The sequence below is a fragment of the Jatropha curcas genome, chromosome 9, assembly GCF_041381405.1.
Source record: "Jatropha curcas cultivar XTBG-Jc1 chromosome 9, XTBG_Jcur_1.0, whole genome shotgun sequence".
Taxonomy (NCBI): Eukaryota; Viridiplantae; Streptophyta; class Magnoliopsida; order Malpighiales; family Euphorbiaceae; genus Jatropha; species Jatropha curcas.
This window is the reverse complement of record NC_143159.1, coordinates 6,652,411-6,675,973: the sequence shown is the minus strand read 5'-3', so window position 1 is coordinate 6,675,973 and position 23,563 is coordinate 6,652,411. Positions and strand designations below refer to the sequence as shown.

The 23,563-nt window shown below is 30.2% G+C and overlaps 2 protein-coding genes across 2 annotated transcripts; one reads left to right on the top strand and one right to left on the bottom strand.

The window, feature by feature from the left end:
• Positions 1-519: 519 nt before the first annotated feature.
• On the bottom strand, positions 520-6,353 carry LOC105638957 (Chaperone DnaJ-domain superfamily protein). The gene is made up of 9 exons (XM_012222875.4): positions 5,354-6,353; positions 4,184-4,404; positions 3,827-4,083; positions 3,615-3,747; positions 3,417-3,514; positions 2,845-2,910; positions 2,542-2,631; positions 1,735-1,911; positions 520-932 (listed from the first exon to the last, which is right to left on the bottom strand). Exons 1-9 carry the CDS (start codon positions 5,944-5,946, stop codon positions 894-896), a joined length of 1,674 nt encoding a protein of 557 aa, XP_012078265.3. The 5' UTR covers positions 5,947-6,353; the 3' UTR covers positions 520-893.
• A 6,122-nt stretch (positions 6,354-12,475) lies between these two features.
• LOC105638956 (putative receptor-like protein kinase At1g11050) lies at positions 12,476-14,646 on the top strand. The gene has a single exon (XM_012222872.4). It carries the CDS (start codon positions 12,602-12,604, stop codon positions 14,450-14,452), a length of 1,851 nt encoding a protein of 616 aa, XP_012078262.1. The 5' UTR covers positions 12,476-12,601; the 3' UTR covers positions 14,453-14,646.
• The last annotated feature ends 8,917 nt before the right edge of the window (positions 14,647-23,563 follow it).

Sequence of the window (23,563 nt, the reverse complement as noted above, 5' to 3'; positions counted from 1 at the left end):
AACGAAATGTAAGAAAGTTGAAGGAAAATTGTCTAATTGTAATTTGATAAAGGTATTTCCATCTTTTCACTAGGTATTTAACAACAAAAATTACGCATTTAACAACTTTTAGTTTGATTTTATGAGAACTTATAAATATTTGGTAAGAAACATAAAAGAAAAAAAAAAAATATCCCATAGAAGAATCATACAATAAAATACTTTTTGCAAGTCAAGACTATATATATATATATATATATATATATATATATATATATATATATATAATTAACATTTCTTAAGTCCAGACACATCAGAATAAGTTCACCTCAGGAATAGATTAAAAAAAAAAAAAAAAAAAAAAAAAAAAAAAAAAAAAAAAAAAAAACATACCTTGAGAATGGGATGCTTGGATTCAATAGGTTACAAAGAGAACAGGAATTTTCAACTCAATTATCATTAACTGCAACCATGAGAACTCCAGGAGAATATCACAAATGAAATATTCCACATGTTGGTAGAAAACACCATTATCACAAATGAAAAGAAATCTCCAACTCCCTCTGTATAGATTTAAAAAAATAAAAAATCACAGAGAGCATAAAAATTCTTACCATCAACACAACGTATTTGGCAGTTTTAACTTTCCCTGAAGAATGGATGGTTTCCACTAGTGTTGTAACAAGTAATTCTTTTTAGAAACAAGCTTAATTTACAACATCATGCACAAACAAGAAAGATCTTTTCCCGATCATCACTCTGCTAAGATCAACAGACTCATGTTATATTGGAAGTGCATTGCACCTGAACCTGCAGAATGGAACTGCACAAGCATCATCCACCCCAAAATGGAAGTTCTGTGACAACCGAATGGAGTGTCGCAAATAGGCAACAGGATGAACCATTAAGGATATTTAAGAAAGTTCCTCCTTGTTGAACTTGTTCCAAGCTTCCTGTTTCGTTGCAAAACGCAGTAGAATAAATAACAGAGAAACTAAATGCAAGGTAGAATACTTAAATGACTCCAGTTAAAAACTTATCAGCAAGGCTTGTAAGAGCATTTGCAGACAAGGAATGTTTATTCTAAAATAATAATTAGAATTTAAGATGCAATTGCTCACTGATTTACATCACATGATAGCCAAAAAGTTCTGACTGCACCTACAACACAATCTATTTGTTAGGTATTCTTTGAATGTTTAAGATATTTAAGATATTGCTTCCAGTGCCGAGTTTCTAAGCACCATTGGAAACAAACGTGCCTCCTGTTACTACGAAAGGTCATCCTTGCTCATTTTCACATTAAACTACTTAAAAAGCACTTCCAGCTAAGCAACTAGAACTGAGAATTTCAGAAGGCAATTTGGATAGGCAGAAGGAAACTATAAGCAGAAATATTGCCTGCCCTCTCACACTTTCTAGTAGGTTAGGGATTTTTTTTTTCTTTGCAAAGATGATGCATTTGGCTCCCATAACATTATCATGATTTCATCAAAGGGTTAAAGTGGAGACATTATTAAATTTAACTCGGATAATTTAGCAATTAATGTTTGAAGAATCACTTGGAACTGAACTACTTCCTATTAACAAAATATATGCTTCTGAAAGGGATGTACTTGGTCATAAGAATGAATTTAATAAGAATTCAATTTTCAGATCTTGAAATCTATCCCGCTGAAAAAGGATGAAATGATATGCAGCAACATCTCACAAACAGTCTATTTGTATTCAAATACTCAAAAATTGAACTTCTACCTTGAGGATATCAAAGACCTTCTCAGCAGTATATTTTTGTTCAAGACTGGCACCTTTCTGTTGAACCTTATCAGGATGTACATATAATGTTGCCTTTCTGTAAACCTTTTTCACTGAGCTAGAAGTAATCAAATCAGTCAGCGAAACTGGCTCCCAACCACATTCAGGCCAAAGCACCTGCTCATAATTCCCATAAAATGTGTTGGCACATATATTATGCAAATGATAAAGCTGAATTTCTTCAGCACTCAAGACTAGTTTCAGAAGCAAAAATCAGACTGCATTTTACTACAACCAGCAAATAATTTAAAACATTCTAACAGATTGAATTTAGAGAAGAATTCTTTCAGAAGAATGTCAGAAAACCCCACTACGCATAGAAATAATGTTTGTAGAAATTCTCCTCCGTCTCTTTCACGCTCCCCATATATACTAATTTCTTTTTTCTTTTCTTTTCTTTCCTTTTTTTTTACCCACCTTTTCTTTTTGTACAAGCTGCTAGCAAGAATAAGTAGCAATCAATAATGCCGAGTCAGGACAATTTAAAAAATTCAGAAAAGAATAGCCTTCATACTTGCACTCCTCCCAAACCTTTCAATTCAAACAGCATGATACTCTTTGTGATTAAGCTACTATAATCCAATTTCATCAATGTGACATGATGTGATTTCTTTTCATTATGTTTTAATTCTAGAATCCATTCAATGCAGAAAATATTTAGCAACTGAGTTGTTATGTTGCACATTAACATGCTCAAAGTTAAATAACAAGGAATATATATTTGAAAAAGACAGTTAAATGACGCACATATTGCAATGACGATAACAATGCTCGCATGTTGCCTTCTTTTCCTGCAGCCCACCGCTTTATATGGGCATCCACATTGTCAGCAATCCTCTGCAAATTAAGCTTAAATGTTACTACTAAATGGAACAAAAAATCAAACAGGCAATATTAAAGACAAATACATGTCAGGTACGGACAACATTCCAACCACCCAACTCTTAGCCACACAGAAAAAGTATTGTGCAAAATGTAAAAATATGAGCAAATATAAGAAGGTACACAGTAATGCTACTGAGTGCATCTCTATGTTACTACAACACTTACACGCCTCTCTTCTTGCTCATGTTGAGTTTGAAGGTCACGCTGGTTCATATCAGCAACTGCTTTAGCCTGTTCATGCAACAATTCAAAGTAAAGACAAAATACAAATATAAATATTGCATTCAGTTTCAGCAAGTCCACAAGGAACTTTGCTGTGTATTATAAATCCACGCTGAACTGCTGCAGCTAATCATCAAGCCCAAAGGGCATTCTTACAGTTGCAGCACGCTGAAGTGCTACATAGATAGAACTTATAGAGATGAAGAACATCAAACTAATAATGCATAGACAACTTAATTTGTTAGGTATAGGATCTAACAGGAAATAACTAAACATCTTTTACCATGTTATAGCAGCAAATCACATCTTTCTAGCCTGCATATTCGTGGAACTCAATCTCATTTAGAAAGCTTATCTCTATCTTTCAGCAACTGAGCGGGAAATGGTCACTTGCAAACTTTTTTACAAATTTCAATCCAAGAATTTCAGCATTCAAATAGCCAATTAGCAAAAATATAAAAACATCCACCAATACCATCTAAGGAAACAGAAAATGAACAGGGAAAAACACACACCACACGATCCTGAGTCCTCTGGTGACGTCCCAATCTGGCTCTTCGTCGTTCTTCACTTTCCCCTTCTACTTCCTCAAATTCTCCAAATAATGAGGCATCTTCAGGGACAAAACATTAATCAAAATATTAGATAAGAGGGATGCACCAAAATATAACCAGCAGTGCTACAAAAGAAAGTGAACTTCAGCAACAAAATACCTCCAAACATAAAATCATCAATTATATTTGTTGTAGAAGAAGCCTTCCTTATCCCAGATGAGGCAAAGCTAGACTTCTTCTGGGTTACTACAGGCTCTCCTCTGCCATTTGACTTTGCATCAAATAAAGGGTCCTAACAATTGCAGCAGGAAACAAATAAAATATTCTGCTTTTGTTGCATAAACCAGTTGCTTTATAACAATTGTTCTTACCAAAGTTGCAGTCCTTGACTTTGGTGCACTTGTGGATCGAGAACCCATGCTAAAAAAGGATTCAATATCATCTGCACTCTTTTGCTGATTCTTCTTTGCAGCATCTTCAGCTTCTTTATATTTGCTTGCTTTTGCAGTTTGTCCATCCCTTACTTCCTTAGCATAGTGAACATCTGAACGTCCACCAGCATTATTTCGCACCCTACCCATAGCAAAATCTTCAAGTTCATCGATGGAAGACACATCTGAAGCTTTAACTGCATGTCAAAGCATTTCAGTGATACTAAGGTTATGAGAAAGAATAAGAAAATAAAGAATTTTATATTGAACTATTATTTCCACTGAAGGATGCAGAACCTTTTTCGCTTTTCAAAACTTGTCCTGGTTTTGGAGGGGGCTTTAGTGAGGGGGAGAAATTTGATGACCCCGTGGATTTCGTGCTTCTGGAATGGCTCAGCTTATTGAATTCTTCCAGAGGATCTGTGAAACTTGATTTTGTTGCAGTTGAAGTTGATTCTAACACTACAAATGGATCGTCTGTTAAGGTGAATGTTGATTTATTCATCCCTGTATGTTCTCTGTGCCAAAAGAGTGAGAAAATAAATAAAGGCAATCCATTTTTCGCAACCATAATTGTATCACATCATCATATAAAAAATTAATCTTAGTAATATACTGACACCATGATATTAGAGTGATCAGTTAATTAACTAATATGCTTTAGAAAATTAATATAGGAAAAAACTGACCAGTTACAAAATCAATTCAAAGCCGCACACTGCATTAAGGTTTATGGAATAAACTAGCCATCACAGAGTATTTTGTGTGAGTGTATGATAAAGAAACCCCTTAAGTTTCTCGCAGTGCTGAATATGAAAAATACATGTGATGTTCGACAAATATGTATGAAGACAACACCAAAGGTCGAAGGGGAACACAGTTAAATTCTCCAGATCGCTTAATAATTTATATAAGCCAATAGGACTACTATGCTGAGTTGTTCAGCATTCATGCTTACATTTACACATATCTTTTATGCTTTAAATATATAAATAAACTGCAAAAAGTGTAAGGAATTTTTGCTTTTAGCAAGTGACATATATGATATGTATATTTTCCACGCAATTTGTTTTATTCAAACAAGTCTTTCAGCCCTCCAGTACACTTTCCATGCATGACAACAGAGCAAGACATTGCAATGGTTGAATGCTATTGCTTTGTAACAAATTGAGCATTAACTAAAACAAAATAAATGAAGAGGGAAAGCACTACTTAAGTTCAAATAAAACGTCAGTAGCATTTAAACCTATCAATCTAAACATCTTTGTAAATGAGAGATTCATTTGCATACAGAACAATCTACAACAACATAACTGCACCATCACATTCTCAAACGTAATAAAAAATAATCAGAAAACACTTCCTCAAAGTAATTGAAAAAACATTAAGCATTGGCATTTAGCAAACAGAACAAAACCATCAAGTAACTATTGAAAAAGATTAAATTTTTACAGAACAGTCACATACCCTTTGTTTGATGAGTTGCTTGAACCAAATCCTGGTATCAAATCATCAAAACCAGCAGATATATTCTGGTTTTGAGTCTTGGATTTTGCACCAAAATTCCCAAAAAGGTCATCAATTGGTGCACTCTGCTTAGACTTAGAACCAAAAGACCCAAAAATATCATCAGAGCTAGTAGAATTCGAGCTGTTTAAGTTTAACCCACCCAATATGTCGCCATCAAATGAAGATTTAGCACTTGAGTAATTAGAATTCGAAAATATCGAATCATAATCAAAAGAAGACCCATTTCCATTATTAGTCGTTTGCCTTGAATTCTTTTCGAATCCACCAAAGATATCATCATCTAAACCACCATAATTTTGAGTTTTTTTACCGCTAAACAAGGATTCATTATCGTCAAGAAAAGACCCATTAAAGGAATTGGAATTATAGCTCGATTTCGATGACGATTTTGGATTTAAACCTGGATTGGAAGCGAAATTTCGGATTTGAGTATTGTTTGTGCTATTGGGTCTTTTTGATGACGCCATTGGAGCCGATTTCCCTTGTGGTTTTAACCCAAATCGTTCTGTTAATACCCCAAACTCGTCCATTTTGCAAAACCCAACAAAACAGGCTATGAAAAAAAAAAAAAAGGGACTTCCAACGCAGATAGTGTTTATAACATAACTTTGAGAATTGGGTCGTGTTTAATCTATAAACAAACTATGAAATTTGAGTGAAACAAAGCAAAAAAAAGGGGATCCGTAACAGAGGATTTTTGTTTTATTCCTGCTTTCTTTGTTTGTTTGAAATGAAAATGAGAATGAAAGAAAATTGGGGATTTGGGTACAAATGGCGCAGACAAAATGGCGGGAATTGAATGATGAAGAAACTAAGGAGAGAAAATTTTCCGGAAATATGTAAGAGGAAATTTCGATTTTCAGGGGAGAGTCTGAGTTTTGGGAGAGAAAGACTATAGAGGTCAAGCGGTGGTGCGTAAACGTGTTATTAAGTGGTAGGCCATAAACTGTAGTATGATTGGCTTAACCCAAATTAAAGCAACTTGCTTTATAAATTATCATTTCTTTTTAACTTTAATTATTCTTATGCTCTAAACAAAAAAAAACTTTTTTTTTTTTTGGTACTAATTTCTTATAGACTGCGATGGCTAAACTGCATTATGAGGTGGATGGCATTAGACTATGCCATTGCCAGAGATTCATGAGCAAGTCAGCTTGTTCTTTATTGATAGTTTGTTGTATCAAATTAATTATATGTATATAACTAGTAAGTATACTTCTAAAGTATTTTACTTTCATGTTAAGATTAGGTTTTCAAGTTGCTAAGAAGAGGTTGTAATGTTAATATTTCAACATTGAATTTTTTTAATCATCAAAGTTGTTTTGAGCAATACCGCGTATCCTTCAACAAGAAGAAAGAATTTTCATTGTCACTTTTTTTTTTTTTTTTTTTACTAGGAGATCAAAAGGTGTAATTAAAAGCATGCATAGTATAAATTTTTTTTTTTTATATGTTACATTATGTCACATAATATTACTAGCTTATTGGGTGTTTGAGTACTTGGTTATTACATTATATTAGTTTTTTTAGTGTATTTGAGTAATTTAATAAAATAACTAGAACTATGTTTTATTGTTTAAAAATAAATGAGGGTATAATTATTAATTTTTAATAATGATATTTTATTTCCTCTAAAATTTTGCCCTTTCTAAATAAAGAAAAATAAATTATTTTCTTTATTTTTTTATATTCAAATACAATAATGGAAAATAATACATAAAGGAAATTGACAAAAATTGTCATTATTTTTCTGTTTTCATTATTTTCCTTCCTCTCATTTTCAAACAAAAATAAGAAATTATAAATGCAATACTAATATAATGCAATTAAAGACATTTTTAGTACTATAACATTATATCATAACCAATTTCATTGCATTGGTATTATATTACAAGCTTATCAAACAAAGCTTAAATATTTCAATACAAAAAAAAGATTATTGTGTTGCGGATTTATATAACATTATAACATTTTGTTTTTCTTTTTTGTTATATAAACTTATAAAGTCTAAAATATTTAAAAAAAAAAAAAGAAAAAAAAAAAAAGCAAGAGAAAAGTGAAAAGCAAAGAAAAGACCCGCCGACAATCTGAAGTTGAATTAGGGTAATAGATAAGTAGTTAGACGACACGTTTTTCGTCACCATGCGTGAACAAGAGTTTGATGTACTTGTTATGGAGTAAAATTCAATTTAACCCCTTAACTTTGCAAAAAGTTCAATTGAATCACTATGCTTTAATTTGAGTCACTTAAATTTCTAAATTAAAATTTTTGGATCAATCGAACTCTTTACACGAACAAACCTGAATAAAATCGTGGTCTGAATTAGTAAAGTTGTTTTATGAGAGGATCTTATATTCTTTTCTTCTTTTTTTTTTCTTCTTCTCTTTCTTATTTTCAGATGCTCAATCAAATTAATAAAAACTAGGAAGGAAATATATCAAATAAAAGAAAAACTCACAGCTTCTCTACAAGCTTGATCCAGTTATTTTAATAACTTCAAAAACAGTTAAGTCTTAGAGCCATATTTAGATCATTGCATTTAGTCACGGAAGAATTAATATTTTAGCGACTAATAAAATTCGGCTAAATACATATATTTACCTTTAAATTTTGTTAATTTAACTTTATTGTATCCTTAATTTTTATTTTGACCAATCAAACACTTCAATTTATAAAATTACACCTATTAAACTTTTAATTTTTGGGTGAAATGCTAATTCTGGAAAGTCTAACTTATTATATATAGCTGGGGAAATTGTGAACGAAGTTAACGGTTTATAAAGTCCATGCCGTAGGTGTCTTCTTTCGGGGTAGTTTCAGTTGGAGTTGTCGATGTCGGACTAGGTGCTTTAAGGCATTCATTCCCAGTCTAAGTCGTAGGGTAAGCCCTTTCTTTTGCCATGTCTTCTTCTATTCTATTGTCAGCTGCATCTCATGGATGAGGTCAGAAATCAAAGAAGGAATTTCCGACAAAGCAAAGTCCAAGCGAAAATTTATTTTATTGAAAATTTTAATTTGCAAAATTAAAATAGTTAAACACTTATTGAAAGTTGAAATTTTTGAAAATTATTGTTCTAAAAGTCATGGTAACTACATATCAAGTTGATATTTTATAAATAAAAACCAAAAATCCTAAAAAATATTGATATTGGTGCTCTATAATTTTTTGATAGAAAATGGTGCTCAAAAAGGCATAAAAGGCGCACACATCTCTTTTGCTAGTAAGGTATGAATTTTTAAGTGGAACACAAAATTTAAAATCAGTGAAAGTTTTGCTTGATTAACACGTGATCACGTTCCAAAATAGATTCAAAATTTCATTTTCGGTTATGAATGGATAAATGGACGCCAAATCACTCCTTTAATTCGAAATTATTGCACCCAATTTCTCTTTCATCTATGTGCAATCTTATATAGAAATATGGGTAGGAGTTAATATTATATTGGGTGTATATCAAGAAAAAAATAGCCAAAACTTATAGTTTAAGTACTACATTAATCCTTTGTGCAAATTCAATTTTTCCTATCTAAATAGTGAGAGTACTATTTTTTTACTCCACATATTTTAATTATATTGATTGGATTTATACTCAATATTATTTTTTGTAAAAATTATTGTTCCATACACTATATGACATGTGAAATTAATATTTTATATATAAAAGTAAAAAATTTTAAAATTATTTTTGCTTGAGGAGGTATGAATTATCCCATCAAATTCATTATAACACATTTTAGCCTAAGTCCATGTAATTAAAGCACATAATTAAATTTAAATTATAAAAAAAAATACTCTTTAAGTTGATTAAATTATCTCTGTTTTCTATTTCTCATAATTATTCAAATTTCAATAATTCTCTCTTCGTTAATCTACCACTAATATTAAGAGAGAGAAAGAGAGAAGCGACAAAATAGATTTTTTAAGAAATCGTGAAAAAAATAGAATTGAAAACAGTTAATTAATATTCTTTAATCTTCTCAAAATGACAGAATTTTGAACGAATTATTTGCATAAAGAAAATTATAGCCCAAATGAATAGTACATTTATTTTTATATTTTTTATATAAAAAATTAATTTAAGTAATTTTTACTTAAAAATGAAAAACATAAAATAATTCCTTCAACCTAAATATTTAAGTTCAAACACAAATTATTTAAAATAAAGTTATTGTGTGTCTTCTTGTATATAACATTTTACTCCAATTTCTCTCTTTAATTATAAATAAAAGATAGAATCCAATGTATTTTTATTTTTGTTTATATTTTCTAAAATAGTTAATGGAATTTTTTAAAAAAATGGTAATAGATACCTGAGTTCATTGTACGATCTTTGCAAAATCAATAACTTCATCCGTGAAAATGTTTTTTTTTTTGAAAAGAGATCATAACTTGAAATAAGTGCAGATAGATGGACATGTTGTTCTTACTTCTTAACTGCGGAAACGTTGGACGACAAGGAAAATATTTCCTGTCGTTTATGCCTGACAGGAAAAAGCTTCTTTTTTATTCGGACAAAGGGAAAGAACGTCGTTTTGCGTGTTTTCTACAAAGCGAGACAAGTAGATATCCTTCAGAAGCAGTAGGTAATTGTTATTTAGCTTTACCAAGGCGCGCATGGAGATGGCGGTAAATGCAGAAGTTAAGGGATGCTAAACGGATTATCTCCTTCTTAAACTTGTAATGGTTATCCACCAACCATTTTCTAATACCCTACACAGAATCGCCAAGCAACGGTCATCTACTTTAAAAAACCTTCATACATATAACAATGCAAGCCAACTGTTCGATAAAAATCCTCTACCAAATGTTGTTTCCATTCACAGGTCTATGCTCGATTCTATACACAAAAATCTCCCATTTCAAGCCATTCATATCTTCAAGAAACACCCTCAATTGGGTTTTCTTAGTAGCATTGATGAAGTTAGTATCTCCCTTGCCCTCAAAGCTTGCTCCAATGACCCGTTACTTGGATCTCAAATCCATGGCTTTGCCATTACTTCTGGTTGGTGGATAACCATTACAAGTTGAAGAATGACAATCCAAGTGGATTTTCAAAACTCAGGGACTTAATTGGATTTCTAACTCAGTTACTGTGCAACAAGTTAGATAAAAATATGTAATAATTGTTGAAATTTTTAGGGAAGGAAATGGAATAGTGTTGCCATTTAACAGAGACAGGCTCTGATACCATGTTGAGATTTTGAAGGAAGAATGGAAATGCACAAAATGATTAACAATGTCTAACACTTCATGTTTTGCACTTCATTGAATTAACAAAAGAATGTGCCTATTTATATACTTACAAGTGAATCAAATAAGATCTAAAAATACTCATAAAAATCATCGATCCTAATAACAAAAATATCAAATTCTATGCAGAAAATCTGCACTAAATAAAATTGAAATCTCAACGGATTTTTCATAATATTATTTTGAATTAATCCTAACATTCTCTCTTAATTCAAACATAATATTTTTATTACAATAATTAACAATTAAAATTTTTAATCTAGCGTTTGAAGCACCTCTCTTCAATTAACTTTGTTGAAGCACCTCTCTCCAACTCATCATTTTGATGCACTTCTCATCAAACTAGCAATTTTTTTTTGAAGCACTCCTCTTCAAATATTGATGCACTTCTCATCACTTTCTTTTATTTTGGAGCACATCTCTCCAATGTTTTCTTGGAGCACTTCTCTCCAATACTCAAAGAAGAGTTCCTTCCTCTTGCACAAAATTTGATTGATTTTTATACCTGCGATCTTTTTGAATATGAAGGCAGGTTTTTGCTTTGAATTTTTTGGCTTTTTCTTCGCTATGATTCTTAATTTGAACCATAGTTGGGTTGGATGGCAATGAAGGAATTTTTTTTTTTTCTGTTTCAACATGCTCCCATAAGTTATGAGCTTGTAAATAAGCTTTCATTTTAACAGCCCATAGCTGATAATTTTCACCAACAAAAATTGGAGGGGAAGAAAATGGAATAGTGTTTGTGGCCATTTAAGAGACGGGCTCTAATACCATGTTGAAAATTTTAGGGAAGGAAATGGAATAGTGTTTGTGGCCATTTAACAGACAGGCTCTGATACCATGTTGAAATTTTGAAGGAAGAATGGAAATGCACAAAATGATTAACAATGTTTAACGCTTCATGTTTTGCACTCCATTGAATTAACAAAAGAATGTGTCTATTTATAGGCTTACAAGTGAATCAAATAAGATATAAAAATACTCCTAAAAATCATCAATCCTAATAACAAAAATATCAAATTCTATGCAGAAAATCTGCACTAAATAAAATTGAAATCTCAACGGATTTTTCATAATATTATTTTGAATTAATCATAACAATAATGCAACAGGTCAAATTTGTCTTTAAAGGCCATCGGCCTGCCTTGACCTTGTCCTGTTCCCTTCATTTCTTCCTATCCATTAATTAAATGCCCATATCAGTGGAGTGGAGGCAACATGTGAAGGCATGAAAATTAATGCATTTAAATATTAATTCACTAATTAGAAATTCATGTCTAGTTGATATAAAGATTTGCATTTTTCTTAATGGGTTTTAAATTTTTAATTATGGATAGAATAAATTCTAGATCAATGCAGCTCTAAAAATAGCCGAATTAAAATAAATTATTCATATAACCGATTTTAAATAATTTAAAAATTAAAATTTCATAGTTGTCACTGTTAAATTATCTGGTTTGATAAAAAAAATAACTTATTGTTAATCAAATTGAAGATTTGATTAAAAAAAAAAGCAGGTTGCCATCAATATAATCAACATGAACTGGATATTTTTTTTTTCCCACTAGGATCTATTTATGCAACTATCAATCTCAATTTTATGCACAAGATAACCCTTTATAGGGCTGGTTTGAGACACAGCCCTTGCTACCCCACTGCCATAGAAAGAAATGACAAGGCAACTTCCACCTTTTGTTTCTTTTTCCCCTTTTGAATCTTAGTTTATAGTGGCCTTGAACAACACCCCCAAGGAAATGAAACAAATTAAGTAATTGCGTGTCCAACTTAAAAACAAAACGTGCACTTTGACCATATATTAGCTACCCAGCCAGCCATTTTTGATTAGTTTTTAATAACGGGCTTCATATACTTTTGTTTATGTTATAACTCCAATACATTATTATTTTGATTTTTGAACAATTATGAACTAACCATGGCCAATAAGCTCTTCTCCTTCTTCTTTTTCTTCTTCTTCCTCGCCATTTCTTCCATTGATTCAGCTTCATCTTCCTCTTCCTGTCCTGTAGATCTCAGCTATGTTGAAACCACTCCATGGGACACATCTGGATGTCACAAACTTGATGAAGGCCACTGCTGTTTGACTCTTCTTAGCCTTTTTGGCATGGGAATAGCTCAACATCTAAGAGAGACTTCAATGTTTCAACTTCCTAATGAAACTGCTTCATCTTCTTGTTTATCCGATTTTCAAACAAGGCTTGCTGCCATGTCTGTAGACCCATCATTTGTTCCTATCTGCTTCAACAGTTCAAATCAATTTGTTAGTAACAGTTCCAGTTGTGCTGGAATAATAAATACACAAGACTGGATAGAAAAGGTAGGTCCGATTACCTCTTTGCAGACATCTTGTAAAGGTGATGTATCGGGATTGCAATGCAGTTCATGTCTTGATGCTGGCCAAAAGGTTACTTCTCAATTAACAAGTATAAACCCAAATGCTACCTCTAAATGTTTTTTCTTCACCTGTTTATATGCTGCTGCAATCGTCAATGAGTTTGGTCCGTTGGATCCTACAACAGCTGGTTGCATGCTAGGCTTACCATTGTCAGGCTCTGCAATTAACAAGAAATCAAAAGGTTCAAAAAAAGATAACTCACTCAGATTGGTTTTTGGATTCGTAGGAGCTTTTGTCGGTGCTTTACTTGCTTTTGGAATAATTCTTTGGTACAGGAGATGGAATAGGAAAAAGAAGCTTAATGCTCCACATGAGGAATATGTAAGCAGTTTTAGAGCTAGTGTGTTGCCTAATTCTGGTGCAAAATGGTTTCACCTATCAGAACTTGAAAGAGCTACTAATGGATTTTTGCAAAAGAATTTCATTGGCCAAGGAACTTATGGAGTTGTGTATAAAGGGACTTTGGCAGATGGCACTATTATTGCAGTGAAACAAATGCAGGATTTGGATTCACAAGGAGATGAAGAATTTTCCAATGAGGTTGAGATAATTAGCAAAATCAGACATCGAAATCTTCTTTCTCTTCGAGGATGTTGTGTTGCAAGCGATCACTTGAAAGGTAAAAGAAGATATCTTGTTTATGATTTCATGTCTAATGGTAGTCTTAGTGATCATTTGTCCAGTGACTATAGCAGGAAACAATTAACTTGGCCTCAGAGAAAGAATATTGTTCTTGATGTGGCTAAGGGACTTGCTTACTTGCACTATGGTCTCAAACCTGCAATTTACCACCGTGACATTAAGACTACTAACATACTACTAGACCAGGAAATGAAAGCAAAAGTTGCAGATTTTGGATTAGCTAAGCAAAGTTTAGACGGTCAGTCTCATTTAACAACAAGGGTAGCAGGCACACATGGTTATTTAGCACCAGAGTACGCTCTATATGGGCAATTAACAGAGAAAAGCGATGTTTATAGCTTTGGAATTGTGATCCTTGAAATTATGAGTGGAAGGAAGGTTCTTGATACAGCAAATTCATCTTTTCTTTTGATTACAGACTGGGCATGGATGCTAGCAAAATCAGGAAATATAGAAAAGATATTTGATGAGACAATAAGAGCGGAGGGACCAAAAGGAATCATGAAGAGATTTGTTCTTGTTGGGATTCTTTGTGCTCATGTAATGGTGGCATTTAGACCTACCATTGCTGATGCTCTTAGGATGCTAGAGGGTGATATTGACATCCCCACATTACCAGACAGGCCAATGCCACTCGGTCATGAATCATTAAGACCACCTTTTTGGCATAACAGTTCAACAACAAGCGACAGATCAAGAACCAGCAGTTCTAGTATGAGCATAGTGTAGATCATAGAATGGCCTACAGTCTGGGGTATGATCAATCCTTCTTAGGTCAGACTAGCCGACCTTTGAAGTCTCAATTTTCAAATCAAACATTCAAAGTTCTTTTATAATTTTTGTTGTCCTTAATTGTTACATTTCATACTGTAAATATTATTGATAGAATGAAACAGATAATTATGGAGAAGAAGTTAACAATATTACGATTTTTCCTTCTTTTTTTTTTTTTTTTTTTTTTTTTTTTTTTTTTTTTTTTTTTGTATTTAGCTTACACTCCCAGAAAATACTATTTCTTTTCATTCTCTGTTCTGAGTTTCAAATATTTGAGTTATGGTCATGGATAGGTTTGTTTTTGTTTTTCAAATTTGTAGACTTTCTTTCGATGAATTAAAAAAGGAGGAGGAGGTATTTCAGCACAACACATGGGTCTCGAGAATCCAAGTTCTCTAATCTAGAAAAATGAGAATTCAAAGGACTTTTTAATTGCAATCTGCAACAACTGAGTCCAGTCAAAACATAACAACCATACAACAAAAAACTAATGAATCTTGTGTAATAGGATTAGGATCCTATTGCTGACTAACCATGTTCCACTGTACACTCTTGGATATCTTATGGGCTGCTAGGTTGATAAGTGAAAGATCAAAGGTGGCTGTGTTTTTGGATCAACGACTAATTTAATTTGAAAAAGAAAACCAACTACCTTCTGAGATTATTTTCCAAATTAAGCTAATTCAAAAATTCTAAAGCAAAAATAAACATTTGCATGTTGAGTTCAAATGTAGTCAGTTCCAAGAATTTGAAACTCTAATAAGAACCTCAAGCAATGCAACCAATTACACTGTAGTATTGTAGAACTAAAAAAAGAAAAAAAAAAAAATCAAGACTTTCAAATAATTTGACGAAAGTGCATTAAATCCATGTAAAACAAGAACAAAGTAGGCCTCTCGGAGTATAAAAACCTCATGCATTCAACCACAAATCAGCCAATTGGGAACATTAAATTAAACCCGATATGTCTTTACATCAACAGAATCAACAAAAACATAACACAAACCAGAGCTTACTTGAACTGGTTGTGTCCTTCCACTCCAAAAACGTCAAATTTGGCTTCTAATAAATCGAAGCGAGGTTCGCAAATGGAGGATACAACTATACACAGGTTGGAGAGTAGACGATGTCGTATAGCAGTGGTGATTAAACAAGTTCAGAAGTAGCTTTTTGGGTTTGGGCTTTTTATCAAATTAAAAACATGACAGCTCGTTACTAATACTAGATAGGTCCAATGGGCTTTGTTTGGGTTTGGGCTTTCAATTGCACTTGTCTTGGATTTATGTGACCTCTTAAATCATTTATCGTCAATTGAGATTATTTACACTTGAAAACCCCAAGAAAAAAACCTGTAAAAGGGTAACAGCAAAGGATTCCCAGATTGGAAATCTTGGCATTGGTGGCTGAATCCATAAAAAGTTAAAGAGACATGGTTCAAAGGTCAAAGTGGGCAGATATGGCTCAGACCAGGATATGAAAGGTAAAAAAATGTTTAAAGCTTTCTCTACCCTTTATCTCAAAAAAGTAAAAAAAAAAAAAAAAAAGAGAACTTTTCCTACCCCAAAATCTGAAAAGGAAGAAGGCAATGATAGCTCTGCTGCCAATTCTTGAAGCACATGGGAGGCTTTGTTGATGAAAGCTCTTATGGAAGCATCATTGCTTTGGAAGCCTTTTGTTCCCTACATGATACAGATTGCCGCTTGTCATTGATTTAATTTCTTTCTCTACTCTTTTTCAGCCTTTTCTGATAAAAAAGGCAATAACATATGCTACATTTGAGATTTCACTTACTGCATAAGCTTTATATATCCACAGGATTCATTTCATTCTCTTGGGCTTATTTTTTTAATTTCAGTCAATTAAAAAAATACATATGAGTGCACGATATCAATGTATTGAAACTATCTGTCAAATTGACAGTTTAAATACATTATATGATGCGATGAAATTTCCACTTGAATTAAATGTTTTAGTACTTTTAAAACGCATGTTGCTTTCGCAAGGCATAAGAAGATCATACATTAAACCTTTAGCTTGGATGATAGATTCAATATATATATATATATATATATATATATATATTTAAATATTACATTAGATAGGCAAATGAATTTTTTTCATACATTATTTTGATAGAAAAATCCATTTTCTTTATGCCGTTCTTCCATCATTAGGAGCTAGGTAGAGATGAAACTTTTTAAGTATTCAATTGAAATTGAAATTGAAATTAAAAATATTAAATTATTTACAAGTTTAATTTGTACAATGCATAGCAGTAAAAATACACCATTTGGTGCTACTTTATAGTTAATGTTTGATTCAATAGTCTTTGGGCAAGTCTAATATGGTAATTTTCGAAAAGCAAAAAATCTCCAATTCTAGAAAATTTTTTGAATTTCATTCTTAATACTGTCTAAATAACAAAATAAAATAAATGAAACATGATGCTTAAATTATGATGCTTTGGGAGATAGCTAATTACAGTTATCAATGAAAAGTTGCCACTATGATGAATTAAGAAATCAAAGACATTTCACCCATAGAAAAGTGGTTTATGTCTTCTTTTTTTCTAACAAAAAGAACCCAGAAAGTCTAAACAATTTGGTAAACCCTTTTAAACTAATTTTTTTATCCATAAATATAAATCAGTTTTTGAAAATATTAAAGAGTAGTTAATGATTTTTTTGTTTTGCCCTTATATATATTAAATACATTAATTTATCAGTGATGTGAAATAAATGGTAATTGAGTCAAATTAATGAATTTTTTATTATAATTTTAAAAAATAAATTAATATTTTTAATCACCTTGTAAAATTTATATACATGGATGGAAGACTCTAATTCCTGACATATTCAGTAAAATTAATTGTTTTGATAATTATTAGCTGTTTTTTAGTAATGTATAACTGGTTGAGAGTATTTGAATGCAACACTAAAAACTATATTATAAAATTATACTTAATATCTGAAAATTAGTTTAAACATTAAAATAAAAAATAGCATATAACATTTTCATTAAATCTACTTATAAAAAATTGTTTTGCGAAGAACCAAATTTGAAAACCTATGCTTTTGTATCCTTAAATAGGAACACGTGATAGTTTAATGGTTCCAGTTGTTGACAAAGACAATAGGATTCCAAGATTTTCAATTCCTAGGAATCATGACATCTAGACTTAGCGTTCAAAACCTCTTTCCACAAGAACGAAAAACGAAACCAAAGAAAAAGAAAACAAAACAATCCTGTTCAACGCGTTTTGTGATGGTGACTTCAAATCCAGTAAGTAATCCAAAAAATCAATATAGAACAATTTGATTTCCATTGGGAAAGTTGAAATTGTTGAATAAAACAATGGCGATGCAAATTTGTTGAATGAGAATCCCTTTTTTGTTTCCTTGTAGAAATTCTTTCCAATTAGGTAGTACTGGTTAAACGGTTGAGCTTTGTCCAAATAAGTAAAAGATATTTATTAAATTTAGTTTATCAAAAGTAATGAAACTTTTGATCAAACGCACGTTTACGTTCTCCTAGAAGATATAAATTAGAGGGTAAATTGGCATAGAAAAAATTTTATGGCAAAGATAAAGAATTTTTAGTATGTAATTTGATAAGAATATTTGTTACTAGGTTGAATATATATTTTTATTTTTATTTTTATTTTTATTTTCTAGAGCTCTATTTATTTCCAAAAAATAACTAGCTTGAAAAATATTTTTTAGATTTTTGAATATTCAGGATGTTCAAGAAAATCGATGAACGGAAAATATTTTCATGGTTAAAGAGAAATTAAGTCATTTTTAAAGAAAATGACTTTACGTCTTTTTCAGAGACGAAAATATTTTTCCATGATATTGACAAACGTATTATAATATTATAAATGCATATTTATTAATTCATTAATCATTTATTGGTTACGGCCGGTAATTGACGACTATTATAATTTATCATCTTTATAATCTTTACCATATTTAATAATATAATTTTAAAACATTAAATTTCTATAATTATACTTATTTTTAATTGATTTTTAATGATTACAACCAAATAACGGAAATAAATTATTTGAAAAATATTTTTCAAGAAAAATATATTTTTGGGAATAATATTTTTCAAAAATAAATTATTTTAATGAAATAACAATTAATATTTATTATTGTTTTTATTTTTTCCACATAAGTCATTTCCTAGAATAGATTTAATTTATAGGATGGAGTAATGGTATTAATTTGTGATATTGAATAGTTGTTGTATTCTAAAAATATTTGAGACTATAATTTTAGAAAGAAGGGAAGATGTTTAAGTTCCGGAGTGAATTGCATTATCAAAATGGAGAGGTTTAAGACCTTGGGTGAAGTTAACACAAGGTTGTACTTTGAGTTTCATATTTATATTGTTTTATTTCAAACCTTTAGCCTAATTTCAAAATAAGGTGTTAATATATTTAAGTCTCAAAATGAGATTATTCAGGGTATAAATATCAAATTAGACTGATTTTACAACAAATTAAAAAGTTAATGATATTTTTATAGGTTTACGCTATTATTTCAATAGTTTTTTACAATTTATATTCGTTAAGCTTTAAAAATTTTGACGATTGTATTAAGAAAATACCAATGAATATTTGGATTAACGAAAATAAATTACATCGCCCGACAAAATTTTTTCTGCAAGGTTTGAGAACATACAATATGAAAAAGAGTGAATTCTGATAGAAATTTCTATATATATATATATATATATATATTGGTGAAAAGAAATTTCAATAATTTATAATGGGTTTAGGGCACTTAACATAAAAATTAAAAGCAAACTATGAATAAAAGTGTTTAGACGAAGTTAAATTATTTTAGGTATAAGATAACACCGAGCTGTGTAAAATTTGGATGGATTTAGATGGTTTTAAATCATAAGGATGCAACGCTATACTAGCAAATTTGATACTCCTTTTTCTCTAGCTTTCTAACTCTAGTTTTGTTTTGAGGCTTCGGCAGCCCCTATTTCCTACTATTCCTTTTCCTTTTAATCTTTTATTCACTCTAATAAACTCAAATCTGTTTTTTCTACGATAGATTTGTCCGTTTTTTGGTTTTTTTATTGTTATTTTGTTTTCATATTTGGAGTTTTTTTATCTCTTCTTTGTGAGGGTTTATTACTGAATAAAAATATGATATTTGACTTTATTTAGTTGGAGACTTTATATCTTGATTTGCATGGAGTAGTCATCTGTGTTCGTCATATGTTACAAATTCTCGGAAAAACAATCTAAGTATAGAATATCCAGAATAATTATTTTTTTTTATCCAAATCAATTAATAGACTAGTTGCTAATATGAAGATTTATATTTTTTATCAATATTAATTTCAAGAGGAAAGATCTAATATTATATTTTTTTTAATTTTAGTGTCATTGTTAAAAAAAAAAATTCTTTTATTTTGTTAAAAAATTACTGAAATTTTTTAGCTGTTAATGTTAGAGTTCTATATCTAATTTATATGAATATTTATAATTTTTAATATTATTATTAATGAATTATATTTGATAAAACTGAGCTAAATTAAACTAATGTGTTGAGGGTAAAAATATCTTTTAAAGAATAATTTTTTTTTATGAAAGATGAAGGCAAAGGGCAAAAGTATATGTTCCTAAAGCTAACATGCGTTCATGTGAAATAAATAAATAAATTTGTTTTCCCCATACCAGCTGTTAAGCATGCTTCGTGGCTCTTAACATTCCAGTTAAATTTCAGGCGAGCTACATGTATTTGAGGTTTGAAATACTAAATTTACAATTATTTCAATTTTTTACAACAAATAAATTTAAACTTATTATGGTTATCAATTCGTATAATTAGCATTTTTTTAATTTAAATAGATAATACTCAACATATTCCTAAAATATATTGACAATAAAGATTAAAATAAGAAAATTGATCAACATTATTTCAATACTTATCTCATTTTATATGGTATAACAATAATTATTTAAAGTAATTATATTGCATTGCATAAATAATATTATTTACAATTTGATTTGATTTTGATTTGTTTTTGAAAAACTAAAACCAAATTATAAATTGTTTTGCTTTTAACAAATTAAATGATCTTTTACCAAAAATCTGTTGGGCATGAGCTCTGATACCAATTGTTGGGCATCAGCTCTGATATCACTTATTGGCCCTTTCAACCAATTAAGAGAAATTAATGCAGCGAAATAATAAACTTGTGACACACAGAAATTTACGTGGTTCACCCTCAACTATTTAGGGCTATGTCCACGGGACAAAATCCGAATCATTCTTCCACTATTAAAATAGTAGGTACACAAAGAGAGTAATACAAAAATAGTGGCACACAAAGTGTTTCCCAAAAACACTCCATAATAATTTCCTCACTATTTTTCTCTCTCATAATTTTAGGAACTCATCCTAAAACTAGAAAACTCTCTCGCTACATTTTCTCTTTCTTTCTGCTGTGTGCATCTAAACTGAGAAACATCCTCTCCTATTTATAGGAGAGGGAATGAGAGAGTCGTGTGTTTGTTACACACGGCTCTCCATTAATTTCGTAGTTGGTTGCTGACCTTTGAATAGTTGGCAACCAACCTTTTACTTTTTCAAACAGCATGTTTTTCTCCTTTTTTTTTTCTTTTTAAATTTATTGTGGGTCCCACCTGAATGAGCACCGCACAACAAAATCAAATTGAATATAACTGTTTAATTCGATTAATCCATTTTAATTTACCGATTTACCCTCAAGTACTCCTACATATAATTAATTAATAGAATAACTAATACAAACTATTTATCTTTTAAAAAAAATACAACGTATTTATTTATATAATTGTTCTTATCTCGTTTAAAAATTGAGAAAAAAAAAAACAAATTACTTAATTTTCTTAAACAGATAACGCCAAGCTTGTCGGAGAAATTAAGTAATGTTGCCGCCAGATACAATCATCAATAAACACGTGGCAGTATAAGGTGGTGTCCTACTATTTAATGGTTGTCCGTGCAGACAGTTTTCGGGAAAGTCAAACAATCTGGAATTCTTACTAAGCTAACGCATGCAGAGGATCTCCATCTCCTCCTGACAAGAGCGCCCCAAGTCAAACTAGATTCAGTCACGAGAATTGTTCTTATGCTTCAAAGAGTACGGAATAACACGTGCTTCCTGTCCAGCATCAAATTTTGGACGTTGATCATGCGCGCATCAAATTTTGCAAATCCATCAAAATTAATTGTGTCTCTGGATATCAACTTAGGAAGGAAAAAAAATATGGAAAGAGAATAAAAAAATATAAAAGAATTTTTTTTTTTCATATTTGGATTTAAGAAAAAATAAGGAGAGAAAAATGATTTTATGAATATTAAATTATGAATTTAAAAAGTACAGTAAGTAGAGGTAAAATTATAATTTTAATTATGTTCCTCCAGGAAAAAGATTGGTGTGATCTCATAATTTATTTTCCTTCCACATTTTTTTTTATTCCCAAATAAGTGAACTTTCCTTCTTAATTTTTTTCCTCTCGTTTTATTCACGAATCTAAACACAGTGTAACAACAAAAAGAGACAAAAAAATCTTATGGAAAACATATTAATACTCATTAAATGACGAATTAAGTGCTTTGAAGGTAATTAAAAAAATTGAGAAAATAAATAAAATATCAAATTAAAAAATATTTACTATATCAATTAACTTATCATTTATTGCTTTTTTAAATAATTGATATGTTTATTAGTAAAATATCAAACGACAAAAATAAAGTTGGAAAAAATAATTACTATTTATTTAATTTTCTAAAATCACATATGATATGAGAAAAAAAAAATAATGATAGCTAAAATATGAAAGAGGAAGAATACTGCTGGATAAATTTTTGAGTAAGTCTAAACAAAAATGGTGGATATTTTTTAGAAAATATCGCTCATTTAATTAAATTACAAAGTATAATTTATGTAAAAATAAAAATAATAAATTTCTATAATATATAATATGTATTAAACAAAATATGTCTGTTAAATAATAATAATAATAATAATAATAATAATAATGATAGAACGCCACCAACCAACAACTATATGAGGTCATTTATTTAGTGTGTAATGAGTAGGGAAAATAAGATCTGATACTGAATCTATGAATTGAATAAAAATACAAAAAGTGCAATTTCGGCTATAAGGAAAAAGGAAATTGAAGCGTAGACCCCATGCCCAAATGGTTGGTCAGAATCCGCCCAACTCACTCACTTCCAAACAAAATACATACTACATACAAGCAAACAAAACCAAGATACTCTTTTACATTTTTCTCTTCTCCATGTACGACAAGCGATAGGACCGTAAATAACTAATAAATTTGGAAAAAAAATTAAATTAAATTTCGAGATCAAATAAGTAATAAATTAAATTTGTGGGGTTTATTTTAGACGCGAACACAGATTTTTTATTTTTTTACACTAACCCTTCTTTTCTAAATAATTACTTTTTACACTAAATCGCTTTTGAGTTTAAGGTTTATTGAAATTATTAGACTCTGTTAGTTTTTAAAAAGTAACTTATTTTTGAAAAATATTTTTATGAAAAATATTACTTTTTAAATAATTCATTCTCCACTGTTTATTTATAATATTGAAAATTAATTTTATAAATATTGAAAATAATAAATTATAATGATCTCCAATGATTGATGGTGATGAATAATTATGACCGGTAATAAATGATGATAGCTATTAATAATTAATAATTAAAAAATATATTTTAATATCTGAATAATATTTCTTTCTCTTGAAAATAAAAAATCGTTTTTTAAAAAAATAGCTCGATTTTCTTGATTACCCTGACATCGAAAAATAAAGAAAATATTTTATTATAATCTTAATACAGATTGCAAATGCATTTCCCATTGGTTGACATGCACGAGATTATTGTTCAAAAAATAAAATAAAAATAAAAATAACGTGAAATAATCATATTCAACGTTTACTCAACAACTCCTTTTTAATAACGTCCCTTTCACCTAAACAATTAACAACCTCCTTCTTTCCATGTGTACTATATTCATCT